The following is an 18716-nucleotide window of genomic DNA, read 5'->3' on the forward strand; positions in this document are numbered from 1 at the left end:
ATATGGTTTAGTTTAGTACCTTGCCAAATCCCACAGATGCTAAATGGAAAGTGTAAATAGAGAGCAAAGTATTTAAGTGTCTGTTTTGAAGGAAGCAGGCCTTAAGAATCCATCAACATGTTAAGGGCTGAAAACAAGCAAAGAAACACTAACTACAAACATAAAGCATCCCACAGGGTTCCAGGTTATTTTTCATCAATACCTCTATACTTACACACCTGTTTAAAGAACCAGAATTTCTGCTCTGCAGGAATTTTGACATTTGGTTTTCTTTACCTTTTAGTCTTAGTGGGAGGGGTAACATTTTGAAAACTTATTAAAAAAATGAAAATTTCAAGGGCTTCCAAGTGACTTGATGTCAATGCATCTAAATAGCAATGAGACATAATGCCTTAAAAGTTATAATTTTCATCATTTATCTCAGAAATAGTGAATATGCGTGCATATGCTACAATTAATATTTTACAAGTATTTTTAAATAATACACAAGTAATTGTAGAAGTATTTTTTTTAAAGTAACACTGTCGAAGCAAAGCATTTCAATCTTTATGAACCATTTCAACCTGTCTGAAACTAAATTATGTAAACCTTTTGAACAAAAGATGGTTTTCATCTTCTCACCTTCCTGCAAAACCATTCTACTCCAAAAATAATTACTCTAAAATTCTACTCTACCTCATTCTACTCTGAAATTTCCTGATAAACAAGTGTTTAGTTGTCAGTTTGGGGTTTTTTTTTGTTCAGGAAACATTTGGTTTTTACTGTCCCAACACCTGTGATAATATATTTTTTTGGTATTCACATGACCATCGTCTATATTTCTCTAGATACTCTCTTGCGATTTAATCTGAGAAGGTGTTTAAGGAGCCCTCATATTTTTAATAGCTCCTGGTGGAGGCTAATTATTAAGAAATTGAAAAAGCTGTGAAATGATAATTAGTCTGGGTTACCTCCTTTCTTTTTCCTTAGAGACATGTTAAAAGATGTTAATTAATGCTTTTAACTAAGTAAGGATAATAAATGACTAATCTCACTATTTTTATTGCTGTCTTGGTGATGCACAGATATATTTCTGGTTTGCTTTTAAATATTTGTTTCTGCTATGAATGCCCCTTAAAGATGTACAAGGCACATTGCACAGTTACTCAAACACAAGCATAGTTGATTAGCAGGACTTTAAAGCTCCACAGGAATCAATTGCTCAGCTACATTCCTGCACGTTAATTACTGCATGGAAGGTGCAGACAGTCAAAAATGAACAGAACTATAACAGAAGCAGATTCTAGACAGGTGTTCATAGGGCCTGATATACTTTGTGGATGCCAACGGGATTACAAGAATTATTTTTCCAGAGGAGGGAAAGATATGAGCAAGACAGCACTGTTCAAAAGTTATGCAGAAGCTGACAGAAACACAATTTTTCTGTGAACATTTGGGGTTACAAAATTTTAGTAGCAAAGCTCATTGCCCAGTATTTCCAAAAAGCTGACTATGGCACAAAATTGCCCCAGATAAAACATGTACAGCTGTGTTGTAACCTGCACAACAGGTTCCCTAATCTGGCTGAACAGTCCCTTACTCTACACAGCCTTCGAAAATATGAATTGAAGTACTTGTGAACAGACAGTAATCAAAGACAAACACAGCATCTGGCAGTGCTTTGTCCCTATCACCTCACTATGGATGCAAGACCAGTTATTCCAGATACTGATTTATCAACAACAACAAAAAAAACCCCAAATCCCAAACCCAATCAACCAAACAACAAAACCCCATAAAACAACCAACCAAACCTCCCCCACCAAAAAAACCAACCCAACATAAAAAAAACCAAAACCCAAAAAAAGTGGAAATATGTGACCTATAAGCAACAGTACCTATGTTTGCCAGTCTTGAAGCTGGCACATGAAATATAATGTAAATCTGTATTCAGTCTTGCCTGGTTCTTATTAGTTCATGGTGAATAAACATTTTTGCATGAATGGTAACATTTTACATAGAAGCAGGCAGAAAACAAGCTGTATATTCTGTTTCTTCTGTCCACATTACTGGCTTTTAAAAAGTGGAAAAAACAACTGGATACAAACATTTAACAAGAGGACAGCAGTGCCCAATATAATTTATCTTGTTCATTAAACGATACAGGCACAATTCCAGTCTGACTGCCCTAAAGGTTAACTGAAAAGGAGAATAATAATCTAAACATAAATATTTAAGTTCTCCATAGCTATCCCATTTTCTTAAGTAGTATCTTATGTACTACATGTACTAGGATTTCAGAACTGAGAACCAATGTTGATTTTAATCACTCCTTTTTACTCAGTCTGAAAACCAAGTACGGCTGGCTCAAAAACAATTTTTATTTAAATGGAATGTTTCAGAAAGTCTTGTGTTTCAAAATTTATTTGGTTTAAATTGTAATTGCTCTGTTAAATCAGCCATAACAGAATGTTTTAATTAATTAGGTTTTGAGAATTTTTTTCTTATCCATATTTGAAAAGGAAGCAAAGTTTGAAATAATGGGAAATTATTTGAACCAGAGATGCTGAGTTTCAACCAGAATTACTGCAGCTTTTGTCCAAATATAATTAAATAAGAATAAGTTTCTTCATGTTCTGGGTGGGGAGTTTTACAACATTAAACTCTAGAACGTATTTTCAGGCAGAATTTCATACTTGTTAGCTGTTTGGCACAATCATTTTTACAAATCTAATCCTTCAGATTCCTTTCTTATTTGAATAAACCATCCATTCCACTGCATCACCCATTCCTCCCGTTTGAAAAATCAGTTGTAAAACTTCAGTAATTAAAAAGTATATCCTTTGAGAAGAATGGAAAGGACAATAATGCAGGCATTAATGAAGAGCACTTCCTCCAACTGACATTCTGATTATTACTATGTCTTAAATGCCAAGATCTGATAATATACCTCTGTAATTCCTTACGTAATGAAATGCTTAAGAAATATCTTACAGTCATTGGACCATCATTAACAGCTATGAAATTAGGTGTCCCATGGGGTTTTTTTCCAATTTAAAGAGGGTTAAATTGCTAATTTACATGCTAATAAGCATTCATTCTAAAGAACACCAAAAGTAATTCCATGGCATCTAGCATTTAACAATTTAGCTTATCAAGACATTACATTTAAAAGAAGCTCTGCATTATTTGCAAGAAGTTTTTTTGAGGGCTAATGATGAAAGGAATCTTATTATTCTAAGCAACATGTAATTTAAAAAGGATGAATTCTGCCAATTTATTTACTTTATCACTGAATAATAAGAAAGCAGCAAAGCATTGGTAGGGCAGCAGGTTCAGCAGTTCTTAATAAGGCCCACTGATCTGCACAGATTGGTAAGTTTACATTAAAGAACTGTTTCTGGTGACATTTCTTTGGAATCTGTTGCCTCGAGTCATGCCCAATCACCAGTGTGCTCAGTGGTATTTGATAATGCTGTTTTTGCTGCTCCATAGCTACTCTGGTACATGCACTGGCTGTAGTGTGCATTTAAAACATCTCTGTGTAGCAAAGCTATAAATACAAGCCTCCCCTCATAACATTTAAGAAAATATTGCATGATATTATGAACTAAGCATTCACTTTAAGATAATTTCAAACTGGCAAAATAACTGTTCTAGTAGGTACAGTGATGCCACAGAGTTATCATATTGTTTACATCCTGCTTTTGCTCATATGTTGTGCACTACTCCTTTGCTTAAATGCTGATGTCATCCTTTATTGCTTTATGTTACCTTTATTTACATTAGTTTCTGTAATGTGACACAACATGATTGTCTGTTTCACTGAACTGCTAGTATAGAATTTCAAAGATATTGGATTGTAGGTATTTTGAAGCACAGCGGCTGTGATGCAAACATGCTTTTAGAAAGGCAGGATTTCTCTACTTCTAAATAAAAGAAAGAAGGATTCAGGCCAAGAAATTTTGCTCTTATATTACCTTTCAGTGGTAAAACATGAAATTGTATATGAGCAAAAGCATTACACGTTTCATTACTTTTTTTTCAGACCCCAGCCATTTTTTATGTTGTGTAAGTCCTTCGAATTATTTTCAATACAACATTTTGTGCCAACATAATATCTGTCTGTTAAATCACAGTTAAACCACGACACTGTGGTACTCTTGTTAACAGAATTAGAGTTGTGAAATGTGATTTTCATATAGCCTATCTGGTTGATTCACTCAGTTCCTCAGCTCTAAGTGGTATGGCTTAGACATTGGTGGCTCTAAGGGCCGACATTGACAGTCTCCTCCTATGCTTTATCCTGATATTTTCCCTTATTTATGGATTATTTCTTGAGGCTTTTCCTCTTGTAACTCAGTTTTCTCCCTCTTTTGTACACACCTTTCATTGTCTTCTAATTTCAGAGTGATACTTCCAGGCCCTTTTGTTCTGGCAATTTCTGTCTCTCTGTCCATTACACCTATTCCCATAATTACTTCATAAACCAACTTCTTCTCCTTCTGTTTCCCCTCATTTCACACGATCAGTTCTTTTGTAGCCAACAGCTTCATCTGCTGCACAAGATAAATTCATTCCTCAAGTACAGTCCATCTTCAGTACTAAGTCAGGGAGCTTTCCTTAGGGGAAACCACATGCAACCTGAGACTAAAGATTTTATTAAAAAGCAGATACATAAAAGTATCTGATTAAGTTGTCCAAACTGTATTTATTCTGGTGCCTAATCACTTCCTTATTCTTGACTTTGAAAATACTATATATTTTTACTGTAATTTACTGAAACTTGGTATCCAGAAAGAAAATTTCGGCCCAATCTGTGGGAGCAACAGAAACCTGGGTCTTAAAATATAAAGTGCTTGGGAACCTTAATTGTAAGCATCACAGACAGTTCTGTACCTAACAATCCAGCAGAAACCATGGGGTAATCCAGTTTGTAATCAAAAGTAATTTAGGAACAAAAGAGATGAGTAAAAATGAATCCACAAGAGCAAATTCAGAAAGAATAAGAACTTTTTAAGTTAATTATGGAAAAGGCAGTGTAAGAAAATGAAAACTATTCAGCAAGAGATTGTCAAAAACCTGCACTTCAGGAACAGTTACAGTTGGAGCAGAAGTAATTCTTGGGAGTATGAACAAGGACACACTGCAAAATCAGTATGTGTAATGAAAAGCTAAGAAAGTGTGAAGCTATAAAAGAAATTAGAGAATGTAATACGTAGCATAAGCATAAATAACAATAAGAAAATCACTAGTTTCAGAATGAGCAAGAGAACAGTGTGTCTTTAAGGCAAAAAGATACTGAATCATAGGGTAGGTTATAGAAATGGATTCTTGCTTTTAGCTTTGGTTTTCACATGAAAAAAACCAAGACTTATGCCAGAAATATAAAGAGTATACTGTTTCCAAGAGAAGAGAAAGATGTACTTTAAAGAAAAGAGCAGGGAAAATTGCATTGGAATGTGTATTGTTGAAAAATGAATAAAATAACAGTTAAGAATTCTTCAGCACCAAAACCGCAAAAAATCAAGCAAAAATATATATTGTCATAAAACAGAAGTGTCTGACGAGGGGTATACAGTCATAGATGATCTTTCTAAATAATTGTCTAATGGTAATAGTTAAGACAAACTGGTAATAGATTTGCCTAAAACTAAAAATAAATGGACATTTCACTGAAATGAAAGAATAATTTGTGGAAAAATTTGAGAAACTGTTGACATATTAAATCATATTTTCAGTATTATGATTTATAAATCAATCGTAAAAAAAATGTAAAACAGCTCAGTATCCTTCATTTTATGCATTTGAATATTTTATTTTTGTGGGGCTGCTTATAGCCATACATCTTAAAAAGTTCACAATTGTTTTCAGGACGGGGCCTGAGTGCACACACATAACAGCTTGTGTATGTGACAGTTGCTTTTGAGCATAGCGGTCTGTTGGTACTTCAAAATAGGACAATAATTACCACAGATTCAAAATTCTTCTATCACTTCCACTTATAAACCAGCGGTTTGAGGGACTCTAGCATCACATTACTGTTTTGCTTGACTTCTTTTATCTTTAATACAATTCTAGTTTGGGCTTTCTTACTAGGGATGTGACGACTGTGAAAATTTTATTAAAAGTATGCATGTATTATTTAACAAGCATCAAACCAAGGTGATTTTTGTGAGGTTACAGGAGCAGAATGCTGATGACTGCAGACAGCACCTCTCACTAACTGAGAGCAAGGAATGCTGAGGTCTTTTGCCCTTCAGGTTATTTTCTAAGGAGGCCACAGAGTACAGACCTCACGTGCAAAACCTGGCCCTAAAAAGCAGGTTGTTCTTAATGGCCAGTGTCCTGATGCAGAGAGACAGAAGCAGGGTGTGCAGGGCAGGACATTAGCCTTGTCCATGTGGGATTACAAGAGGGACAGTGGGTCCACCTATATATCAAGTTAAAAAAACAGAGACAACACAAGCACACATAGTAGTGGATCTTCATGCTGGTTTAGCCCTTTCTGTTTGATTAGTGTGCTCTTACAGCTAAGTATATGATATTTTGTCCAGAAGAATGTTTCTTGGTGTTGCTGTGTTTGCATAATTTCCCAGATCCCAAGGTGAATTCTTTCAGATATTGCCAAACCAGTTTCCTTAGAGCCAAAATACAGGACTTAACTTTCCTCCAGTAAAAATGCAGATACTGGAAAAAACGGCATTCAGCTAAAGATGAATGAACAAAATCTCAGCATTACACTCATTCTTGGATCTTTCTGTGTGTTCACTTATCTGTGCATTTTCTAGGTGGTGGAGGCAACGCTAGCTAAAAATGCAAGCATATTTGTTAGCTTTGATGTTTAACAGGAACTAAATCTCTGCCTGAATTAAGAGTTTAAATCCACAAGCACCATAAAGGCTTAACGGCAAGTGCCCACAGCTGTACACAGTAAATCAGACTTTCGTGCAACAAATACACCAAAGTGCTAGTATGCATGGATTTAAATACTAAGATACAGTAGGTGAACCAGTGTAGACAAAGTTCTGTTCACCTGCTTATACAGTGCTGACTCCTTCAAGAACATGAAAATTTAGAAATTCTTTTTTCTCATATGAGAGCATGTGGCGTATTTAACTGTATGGCTAAATTTTGACAACAAAATGAAAAGACCTGTTTTGTCATCAGAAACCCCAAGATGGCAATACAGTCTTGTTTTTCTTTGCTGCTTATTTCTATCATTATCATCACAATTACTATATTGCGGTACATGGAACAGATTTGTGATTTTCTCCTTTGCTGACATCTAAAAGCCTTGCTGATTGCTAAGGATTATTTATACAAAAACTGAAAGCTCCAACTACTTCGACATTAACTGAATGGATGAATGCTATGCATGACCTGGAGGTATTAAAAGATTCCATTTAATAATGTTAACCAAATAGACATCTCTGCTCAAGTTTGGCTTCCTTTTATAGATGCACATGACTTAACAACCCTGTTAAAAAAAAAAAAATATGCTTCCATATTATTTGCAGCTTAGCATGCAACATACATCCACATATATCACATTTTAAGGCAGCACCCTATATTGATTATCTATATACTAGTCACTTTCGAGTGACTTCACACTAGGACCCTTATCCTTTTCAGTATTCAGATAGTTTTGGCAGAGCTAAGGTAATCAGTTCTGATGCAGTTAACTTTTGTTGCAGAGAACACAGCAAGTGATAGCAAGCATCGCTCACCTTGATGCTTGATGATAGACACAGCAGATTTATCAAATGTGCTACTGCCTGTGACTGCTGCCGAGGACTTTATAAAGTCATAGATTCCATAGCAAAGGAAAAACACAAAGGAGAAAAGATGCTGATTTCAAGTGAGTTAGCTAGTATGTGCTCTGCCAATGAGACATGTATGCACAGGGCTATACAGTGATGAAAGATTAGGTGCTCCCAGGAAAGTCACCCACACTCCCGCCCCAGCCTTGTTAAGTATCAGGCTTAACAACAGAGAGCTCATGTATAGCTGGGTGGGAGTGCAGCTTTTCACTCAAACAGATTTTCTGAGTTCACTTTTCCAGCCTTGCACTGAAAGAAATTAATTTCCAATAACAGGTAATATCAATGAAAAACTATTATAGAGTAGCGTGTCAGGAAAGATGTTGGCAACATGAATTAAGACTAATGCTGTCAAGACAACCAAAGAAAATAAGAGCTGCTTAACGCTCAGACAATATTACTCAAAAATATATAAATCATATTAGCCCCCTCCAGGGTCATTAGAAGGGTGTTAGAAGATAATGAAGATATAGGTAGGGGAGCTCTTTGATGTTCTGTCAAAGTTGTCTTTGTATGCATATGTGTTTTTATAGATATATATATATGAAATGCATGTAGCGTGCAGAAGGAGAGTCTCTCTGAGTATATTGCTTTAGAATAACCTAACAGAGCAGAAAGACCAGTTATGCTAACAAGGCCAGACTGTCATCATAACATTTTACAGTCCTCTGAGGACAGGGAAGGCAATGGCTGATATACCAACTGCTAAGTCCAAGGCTCAATACTTTCTGCTTTAACAAATGGTTGAAATCGTAGATCAGAAAATGGATCACAAAATTAATTTTATAAAACCATAATATTGGGAGATTAGAGTCATAATTCTTTGAATCAAATCTGTTTCCTCTGGAAGAGAAACAAAAGACTTACAACAAAGTACTCAGCTCAGTATCCTTTTTTCTGCCTTTATATCTTCTCTAAACAGCATCGCTACTTTAATATACATTTTGAAGTAGTAGCATTTAGATGGGAAATCACGTGGGAGGAGTACAGTGTATTGTTACTGAGATGTAAAGAGTCCCTTGTTTTAATTTACTCTCCATTAGAATGCTGCTTAGAACATATCCGTGCAAATGACTAAAGGAACCCTCAAATTCCTGCTGGGAAATAGAAAACATACCTTAGGAGAAAGAAGCTTTTCTGGTGGCTGCTATCCTTCCCAGAACAAACATTTTGAAACTAAGCTAACTGATTCCACAGGAAACCATAAATTAACTTGTTTTCTTTGAAGATTTCTCTGATAAAAGTAAGAATAAAGGCTCTTCTGTGACCGGCTATAAAAGTCAGTGAAAAGGGCACTCCACGATTTTCCTAGAGGCAAACTAATGCTGCTCCCAGACTTGGCTGAGCAGTCGAGAAGCGAGCGGGGAGAAGAGCCTGAATTACTCTGTCACATCAGGAGGGTGGCTAGCTAATCCTGCGCTAACCGAGCTTCTGAACTACGTCTGAAAGGGCAGGACAGGCTCAGCTTCTGCTGCCAGTTGATATTCTGAGTGTGCCATGCATTTCCATGCAAAGCCTTAGTTCCCAGTGCTATGTCTGGCAGCTTTTAAAGCACTAAATTTACTTAAAATTTAAAAACAGTTTTATTGCTTAAACATTCCCTTCTATAACAGAAAGCTGCCAAAACCTCCTCTCCTCTGGAACCCAATCATAGATGGTGCTGCATCGAGCAGGCTGGTTTTATTTCACATAAACTGCTCTTTGCAGGGGGAGTGTATGAAGAGGGAAGGGCACAAATGAATCCATTTGAGTTCAGATGCACTTCTGATGAGTTAAAAAAAACAGCTGAAGGGTGAAAAAATTATTTGTGTAGCAAATGGGGATTTGTAGGGATTAGAGTCACATGTTTAGGATCTGGAAAAGCATTTGTTTTGTATTATTATAACCGTTTTTATGGATTAATTAACGGAATGGTGCTGTGAGGAATTGCTTTTGATTTAATACTAAATGCATTAGATGAATCTAATTTGGAGTTTGGTAATTTCGTTTGGAGTGATGGGCCAAAAATGTCCCATTAATAGCCATGGATAGCTGAGTCTGGGCTGCTTGAATTCAGCAGGATGGTTCAGCGTGATGTGTAGGCACACACCCACTGTTAATGCAGTGCTGTGATAGATGCACACAGAAAATTCCAGACTGATTTACATCCTTTATAATACTGCGAAAGACAATACGATTACTTGCAGTGAAATCAGGAATTTTGCCTTCAGCACGTCAGTTTGTTTTACTCAAAATTTATTGTCTCTAGTTCTTTGTCAGAAATACCTGCAACTTCTAAATGCTTCACTTATTTGTAAGGTAGCATGTGACCCTCAAGCACCCAGAAGTGTGATCACCCACCTAGAAGACACTAATACTCAGGCCACTTGAGTGCACGCAATACATGAGAACCATATAATGCAAGCACTAGTAGAAACACAGGAAAAAGAGATACATCTATGGAACCTAGTTACATGTTCTAGCTTCGTACATGTCAGATGAGAAGATATGATCTATCACACCAGAGGCTTAGAAATGCTTGTTCCTGAGCTTTGCGAGCCATTTTCTTCGAATTCTGAAGTGTTTAGGTGAATTAATTGCATTTTCCTTCCATAATGCCAACTGAAATACGGATTTTGCTAAAACAGGAGGAAAACTGGGATGCAGGAGGGAAAGGCACCTGTGAGGCCACAGCTTAAATACTGTGTTTAATTTTGGGCCCCTCACTCCAAGAAAGACACGGAGGTGCTGGAGCGTGTCCAAAGAAGAGCAACGAAGCTGGTGAAGGGTCTGGAGCACAAGCCTTATGAGGAGCGGCTGAGGGAACTGGGGGTGTTTAGCCTGGAGAGGAGGAGACTCAGGGGGGACCTTACCGCTCTCTACCTGAAAGGAGATTGTAGGCAGGTGGGCGTTGGTTTCTTCTCCTATGTAAAAAGCAATAAGAACAAGAGAAAATGGCCTCAAGTTGCATCAGGGGAGGTTTAGACTAGATATTAGGAAAAAATTCTTCACCGAAAGGGTGGTCAAACACTGAAACAGGCTGCCCACCGTCGTGGCGGAATCACCATCCCTGGAGGGCTTAAAAGATGCATGGATGCAATGCTTTGGGACATCGTTTAGTGGTGGAAAGGGCAATGCTAGATTAGTGGTTGGACTTGATGACCTTAAAGCTCTTTCCCAACATAAATGATTCTATTAACCTATGATTATAGGCATATAGAGGTATAATATACCTACCACGTATAGACCTGATAATATTGATACAAAACCAATGACAAAAAATTAGCATTTATTATCTTTTCTCAGGAATCTAATATCTTGTTCAATAATAGTCATTATTTTATATTATGTTCTGCATACAAGACAAAATGTATTCCACTCTGAAAAATGTTATGAGACACAATTTCAAGTTCAGAAACATATGCTTTTTTAAAAAAAACACCTGTTTTTCTGTCCTTGAAACAGCATGACCAGCTTGAACAGCATGGTCATATGCCTTCTGCATCCAAAAGAGGAACCTGGCCCTTTGAGGAAGTGATCCTTCCCCCTCCCTCTAATTTATAAGTAATTCCACAATTAAATATATACAATTCAGTATGAATATTGGTATTGAACACCTATCTAAAATCATAGATAGAGATCTTTCGGCCAGAGTGGCTTAAAGGAAATTGTGGTGAAGATTAAAGCAATGAATATTTAACATTTTATTTTAATGAAAAACAGCATGTTAAAATTTAAAACATCAAGTGATGAATTGTCTTCTACTTCAGTGAATTCAGAAACCTCCCACAATCAATGAGGAAGGAAGATGGACTGCCGTAGCATGCATGGTTATTTGTCAGGTTTACCTGCTTGTGAGCATGGTCATAAGAATTGATGTGGTTGTCAAATTCCTGGTGTTTGTGGTACTGCTTGTCACACAGTTCACAGTAGAAGTTAGCCTTCACATCCTCCAGAGCCTTGGCTGCAGCTTTCTCCTTCTCAGCATAGTCCTGCAAAGGCAGAAGCAAAGGGAGACACTTACTAGAGATCATGAGCTTCAGCAGCTATTTTTAAATCATTCACATTAAAAACACTACACTGGCTAGGACTGCTAGATCACTGGGCTCCACCCTATACATGCTAAGGAGGTTTCGGTCTTAAACTGGATTTAATAAGATAGTAGCGTTTCTTGAACGATTATTCTTGCTACTTGTTGGAGGTACTCAGTACGAAAAGCAGAGAGGAATGGGGTGCAGAGGAATACCACTGGGACACTGCCCAGCTCCTGGGCAGGGGAGCTGAGCAATGAAGAACACATAAGCCACCAGGGTCAGTCTGTTAACAGCACTCCCAGTTTGCACCAATGTGTGTCTGCTCTTTCAGTACTATTGCTCTGAAGAAAGAAACCAGTTTTAGTCAGATACTAAGGCAGATTTTCTTTTGTGCTCTGCTTTCGGCCTTCTATGAAATACTCAGCAGGGCCAGGCAGCAGCTGGCTATGGCTGGCTGAGAGTTCTCTGGAGCAGAGCCCCCTCAACCAGAGCCTTTTCCATGCCACCTCATCCCTTCCTCCCATCTGCATAAGGGGACACACCACCCAGGACACCAAAACTGAATGGAATTGTCACCCCCTCAACCACAAACCGCAATCACTGATAAGAGTACTTGTCCATGTCCAGGCTTAGGCAAACACAGCTGAAAACAGGGAAAACACCATCAGTTCATACACAGTGCCCCTGCACGTCTCCCTAGTGACTCATGTGGGTGCCCTGGAGAGTCAGGGACGTTGTTTGCAATATATTATATTAGGTAAAAAGAGAAAACTTAAAACATAGGACCCAAAAGTTACTGAGCTCCAAATAATGCACTGAGGCCTGATATTCAAAATTGGCAGTAGCCTTTACCAACCTGTCCTTTTACAAGTCCTTCTTTACATTGTTATTATTACAACGTTTTCTTAGATGTTTCGCATTCAAGTTTAAAGATCAAACTTCTGACATGCAAAACATGAAAAAAAAATGTTGGTAAAAATATTAATTTTATATTCATATTGACAGTTTGATATTACTTGAGTGTATGCAATTTACTGCCAAGGACCAACATAATTCATTGTTTGCTGTATCACTTTACTCACCTGAAGAAATGGGTACTTTCTGCCACCAGTCTCTCCATGCTATGCAGTCAGTGCTGTCTACATGCTTTTGCCACCTTTTGTATGACAAACAGAGAGCACACCAAACCCAGGACATACTGCAGATCTAGGACACCCTGCTCATCACATATCACAGTGCCCAGCATTGCTCCAGGGACCACACCAGGATGGAGGCAAGCTTTTGGGCACAGCAGAACAACAGGAACATACATGTTGAGCCTTTCAGAGAGGGAAGGGCTTTCTTAATGAATGTCACATGTTTTGAGTCTGAGACTTAATCAAGCTGGTTGTCAATGTGACACATGGAGCTTTGGAGAGCTCTGTGCTGTGAGTCCTTCTGCTCTGGCCTGGTCTTTATGCACTCAGGTCAGTGCAAGTAGGTCTTTCTCACAGGGTAGTTTAGAGGCTACTCTTGCTAGTGAGATTAACATCACCTAACTACACTGTCTAGAAGTTAGGTGTATGGTCTAAGGCAGTATCCTAAGTGTAAGAAACAGTAAAATGATAGCTACTGCCAAATGGTTATTAATTCCATATATTTAAAAAATCTGGTTTAGGATGAGATGGAACTCTCCAAAGGTGCAATCTCTCTCTGTTGACCACTGCAAGGCTCTAAATTACTAACCTGGTCTACATCCTTAATTCTTAGATTGCTGAACTCAGAGATAATGAATTCTATATTGCATTTCTTTATATTCAATTCTAAATCTCCCCATGAAACTGGCATGAATTGACCTGATCGAAGACAGGAGGTTAAAGAGGAATTTTGTGCCTGAAATTTTGATATTACATCTTACAGATGATGCCAATGACATGTCAGTGCCTCCCACAGGGCAAACATCCAAATAAATCTCTTCCCTGCATGCATATAGCTCAGGTGGGTTAGCATACTGGGGTACACTCTGACTGGCCAATTGTGAAAACAGGTAGCCTGAGCTAACATTGCTCCACCTGAGAGGCTGCTCAATAATGGTAGTTGCTACTTGATTGTATCAAGTGGAAATATTCTTGCAATCAAATAGTTAAATAGCTTTCATTAGTTATTTAAATCTACAAAGCCTATTAAGAAGTGATACTTTTCAGCTTATGCTACAGACCCATTGTTTTGCTGGCATTAATTATTCACTGGGCCTTTGGTATAATTAAAATGCATAAATTAGAATGTGGATGCAATAGCATTAATTATGCAGAGATGTCTTCCCTGGAAGTCAAGTGTTGGGGGCAATATATTTTTATTCTAAACTGATAAAAATACAAGTTTTGCACTCACTGGAAGCCAGCCAAAGCATAATTGGTTTTTTGGTTGTTTTTGTTGGGTTTTTTCCAGGTTTGAACCGTCAGTTAAATGTTTACAGCCTGCTCCATCTTTGCTTCTGCTGAAGGAGAAGCCTAGTTGTTTGGGGTGAACACACTACATTACTCTCTGTGAAACACAACTGAAACTGCTGCTTGTGAGCATTCCAAACTGCCAACTTTATCTTTCTCAGCAGAAATTAATACAGTTCCCTTAGCATAAAGATGTTTTAAAATAGCAACAAGGCAGCTCCCAGGTGCATCCTAAGATAATCACAACTGCCTCCATTGCCTTATTGCTTAATTATGCTTGTCTACCATGGCAAAAGATATAATTTCCTGCGTGCTTATCGATCAGATGCAGGGAAATTGAATGCTACATCACATACTTTAGAAAGGTCATGGATTTTTCTTCATCTACAAAAGCATAAGAACTGCTAGCACTACAGTAAATTGTGCATAGTCAAATGAATTTTCACATCCAGACTGCTAATATCTCCCTAGGACTATAGAGACCAGTGGTCAATTCTGGCATAATAAATGCCATCACGTGAAAGAAAATCTGTAGAACTACATCTGTAGAAATTGTAGGTATGAACTCCAGAAACCATGGGTTAACCACCTCCTGTGTTGCTGGATGCAGATGGTGTACTGTACGAGGATCAATGAGTACATTTTTTGATGTATGATGATAAATGAATGCATTTTTTCCTAGAAGCCTGCAAAATGGTTCCATATTATAGATTGTAATTACATTCACATCAGTTTGACCTACAGAGGCACATAACTGTAATGACTGGATTAATTTAAAAAGAATACTTCTATTGCATGTTAGGCTGGAAGTATTTTCACTTAGCAGCTACTTTTGCAGTATGCTTCTTATTGTGAAAATGCAATTAATGGTATCTGACATTTCATTTTCTAATATAGGGAGAATCAATGAAAAATCCCATGTAACTGAGTTTTCTAGAATGCTGCCACTGACACCTAGTCAATTAGAAATCATTTATAAAATCCAGAGTCTGTAACAGATATTTAATAGACTGCATGGCCATTAAAGTATGCTGATCTAGACAAAACAATACCACATTGCCTTCCTCAGTAACTGATAGTAAATGTATCTGCTATGTTCACATGGACTAAGGTGAAAAGTAGGTCACTAGATACAGTAAAACTTTCAGTTTTCTACAAACCCATGGATTTCTACAAATACAGTGAAGTAAATGCATTGTGCTTGTAGGTAGAATATAAGAAAAATATAATTAGTGACTTTACTGCTAACTCACATTAATGCAGAGCTCAGTAAGGGACAGACGGCTCTTTCTTTGGGGACAAAAGTAATCAGAGTTGTTAGAGTTTGATAACTTAAATATAATTCCATGAATCAGATTAAATATGAATGCAAGTATTGAATACTGATGCAAATACTGAGGTGCCTCTTGGGGATTCTCAGACTAGAGGTTAAAAGAGAAGTGAGACAAATATAAGCACATGAATAAGCCACAGAATTGTATTCTACATCTAAGAATTTTAAGTACATTTTCATTAGTGATTTGGATGACAAAATGAACTGTGATTATATATGAAATCTATGAATGATACTAATGAACAGCACAGGGCATACAAATGCTTTAGGGACCAGGATCAAGATTCAGAATTACTGTAAGAATCTTGAGATACGGTCTGAAATCAGCAAGATAAAATTCAATAAGATGTGTGTCAAGTGCTGCACTTTGGAGGGGGAAATCGCATTCACCAATACTAAATTGTGAATAGCTGAGTAAACACAAATGCAAGGGAAAAGGTCCAGCAGGTTAGAGTGGAAAAGAAATTAAATGAAAGTCAACAATGAAAGTCAAGGCAAATCACATTCTGACATGTTAATAGTAGTGTTATATGTAAGATGCTGAGGGTAATGATTCCACTTGATTCAGTATTGGTGAAATGTCAGCTGTAAAATACTATTGGGTACCTCTACACCAGCAAATAACTTGGCTCCTGGAACCTGGCCCTCCATCATGCCCACTCCATGTGTGATAGTTCATTCTCAGGCTTTCATTTTGGAGTAAACTTGTTAGTTCTCTTTGAGATAAAAATGAGTGCAGTTCTAGAATATCATTCTGTTCAGGGACCACACTCTACAGGGGGCAAGGACGAGACTTCACAAGGCTCTCCATGCCCTGCATAGTTCCAACAACCATCAAACTGCATCCTCCCAGGCATCCCCATCTCATGGCCTTCTCCAAGGCAAGTAACACTTGCATGCCATAAAAACACACATAGCATCATGCCACAAAAGAACCACCCAGGCAGTTTTAACATAGCCCTCATACTTTTTCAGATAGACTGAAACAAAAAGAAACATAAGTTATATAAATATAATAATTATATAAATAGTGTCCCCAAATTTGAGAAAGATGTAGACGTACTTTGGAGACCCTTGAGCAGGACAGTAGGATAAGAGGTTTGAAAGTGAGTTACATGCTTGAATTAGGCAAACTAGTTTTCAGTCTGTAATTCATATTGTCATTGGATCATTCCTGTGAGCAATTGTAAATAACATTTTTTAAAGGAAATCTGTAGAACTGCCTGGGCTGGTACAGAAGGTCTCTGGATGGTCAGGACCTGCATGTTGATGGGTAGAGAGTGCAACTGTAGAACTTTAATTTTGAGTGCTCATTCACCACTTCTTGGAATAACTGCACATAATTTTTATGCCCTTACATCTTTTCTTCTGCAGCTACAGCCTAATAGATTTTAAAAGATCTCTAAAATTCAGCAGGGAGGTGATAGAATGCAGGAAGTAATCAAAGTACTTGTGTGCAGTGTGAAACTTGAGTACCCCACAAATGTCCTGATAGTAAGATATACAACTGAACATCAGGATGGCTGAATTAATGAACTTTACTCTGAATGCTCTCAATTTTCCCCTGGAGAAGACATTTCTGTCTTACCTAAAGTAGGGAAGTTTAGCTTTGGAGAGAATAAAAAGCAAGTGATTTTATTCAGCTGCAATAGCGAGCAATACAGAACACTGTCATTTACCTCACACATGTTCTGCGTTCTCCACCTTGAAAACCCTTTGCGTAGTTTCTACCAGTGTGAGATCTACAGTAAGGAATCACAGAGTTCTCTATTGCAAAGGATTTTTTTCTTCTTCAAAAGCAGTAAATACTGTGATTCTCAGCTGACTTACCAGAGGGCAGCTCCTAACTTCTGAAAATAAATGTATCTTAATATTTTTCACGCTCAGCCAATTACTGCAGCATTTTCAATTATATGCACTTCCATTTGCTACTAGAGTGATGAGACCTGAGAAGTGCGATGCTTTTAGCAGGTCCTACATGCCCTTCAGAGTACAAACCTGCTGGAACTAATAGGACAGATAGAGAGCTGTAACTTTAAGGAGTCATAAACCTATTCCTAACTTAATTACTATCAAAATCATCAGTTCTGATTGGAACCAGCCTTATAGAACATATGAATTCAAAGGAAAACACGAGCAGGTCTATTCAGACCTTCAGCAAAGCTTTTATATTCTAAGACACATTGCTGCTTCTGGTAATTTTATAACAGACTTGTACTTTGAGATTTTCTAAACACTTTTTCAACATTATAAATGGAGCGTATAAGCACTAAAAATCTTTGCTGTCAATATAGAAGGCTTTTTTTTCCAATATCTTAATGTGATTCAACATTTTTCCCCTCATAAAGCCTTCACTATGTTTAGGCTGGAATCCAGAAGGTTTCTCATCATCAGTGGAACAGACTTAAGAACAATCTTCACATTGAAGTAGGGGGTGTCATTTTAAGATGGAGCATGATATGTTTATGAAGGGGTATATATGATGTGGTTTGGTTGGCTGTACTAATAGAAAACTCATTTGATTTGAAGATTCAGGAAAATCTACAATTATACTAAATCTGTTTAATGATATGTGATGCTGCCTGATTTTTATGCCTGAGTTTCATTGTTAATCTATGTCCTATATTAATACTACAATTATTTTATTATAATTTGAGTTATTAAAGTCTTTCCTAGTTATAAAGTAAATAAGTAATAATTTCCAAATATTAACACTGCCATTAAAAAAAAAAAAAAAAAAAAGCTGTCATTCTGTAACTAGAGCAACAGCCTCAAAAAGATGAAGGGATGTGATGAAAGGATGACCTGAGAGCACAAAGGGTATCAGAACTGTTAGGGATTGTGATGTAGCTGTAAAGGCTGAAAGGATTTCTGGGATAACAGTTGAAATGAATGTGGTTTTATTACTGTTTGGGTTATATTCTTGGCATTTAAAAGCAAATTCTAAAAGCCTCGTGGATAAGACTCAAAAAATAGTTATAGAAGTGTCAGAATGCTTCCAGCTACTCTGCAGATATGGCGACTGGTGTGACTGCTATAAATCTAGACTCCCTAGTAAGGGTTCAGTGAAATTACATTTCATTATTACTATCTTAAATACAGATAGAATAGATTTTTTTTTTTAAGTTCCTGTTATGCAGAA

General features: G+C 37.2%; 1 protein-coding gene across 1 annotated transcript in view; it reads right to left on the minus strand.

Annotated features, from left to right (window-relative positions):
- Positions 1-18716, minus strand: part of ZNF804B (zinc finger protein 804B) — a 73865-nt gene that overhangs the window by 24754 nt on the left and 30395 nt on the right. The window contains exon 2 of the mRNA XM_027777587.2: positions 11630-11773. Coding sequence (XP_027633388.2) covers positions 11630-11773 — 144 coding nt within the window. The remainder of the gene's footprint in view (positions 1-11629; positions 11774-18716) is intronic.

The sequence above is a fragment of the Falco peregrinus genome, chromosome 5, assembly GCF_023634155.1.
Source record: "Falco peregrinus isolate bFalPer1 chromosome 5, bFalPer1.pri, whole genome shotgun sequence".
Taxonomy (NCBI): Eukaryota; Metazoa; Chordata; class Aves; order Falconiformes; family Falconidae; genus Falco; species Falco peregrinus.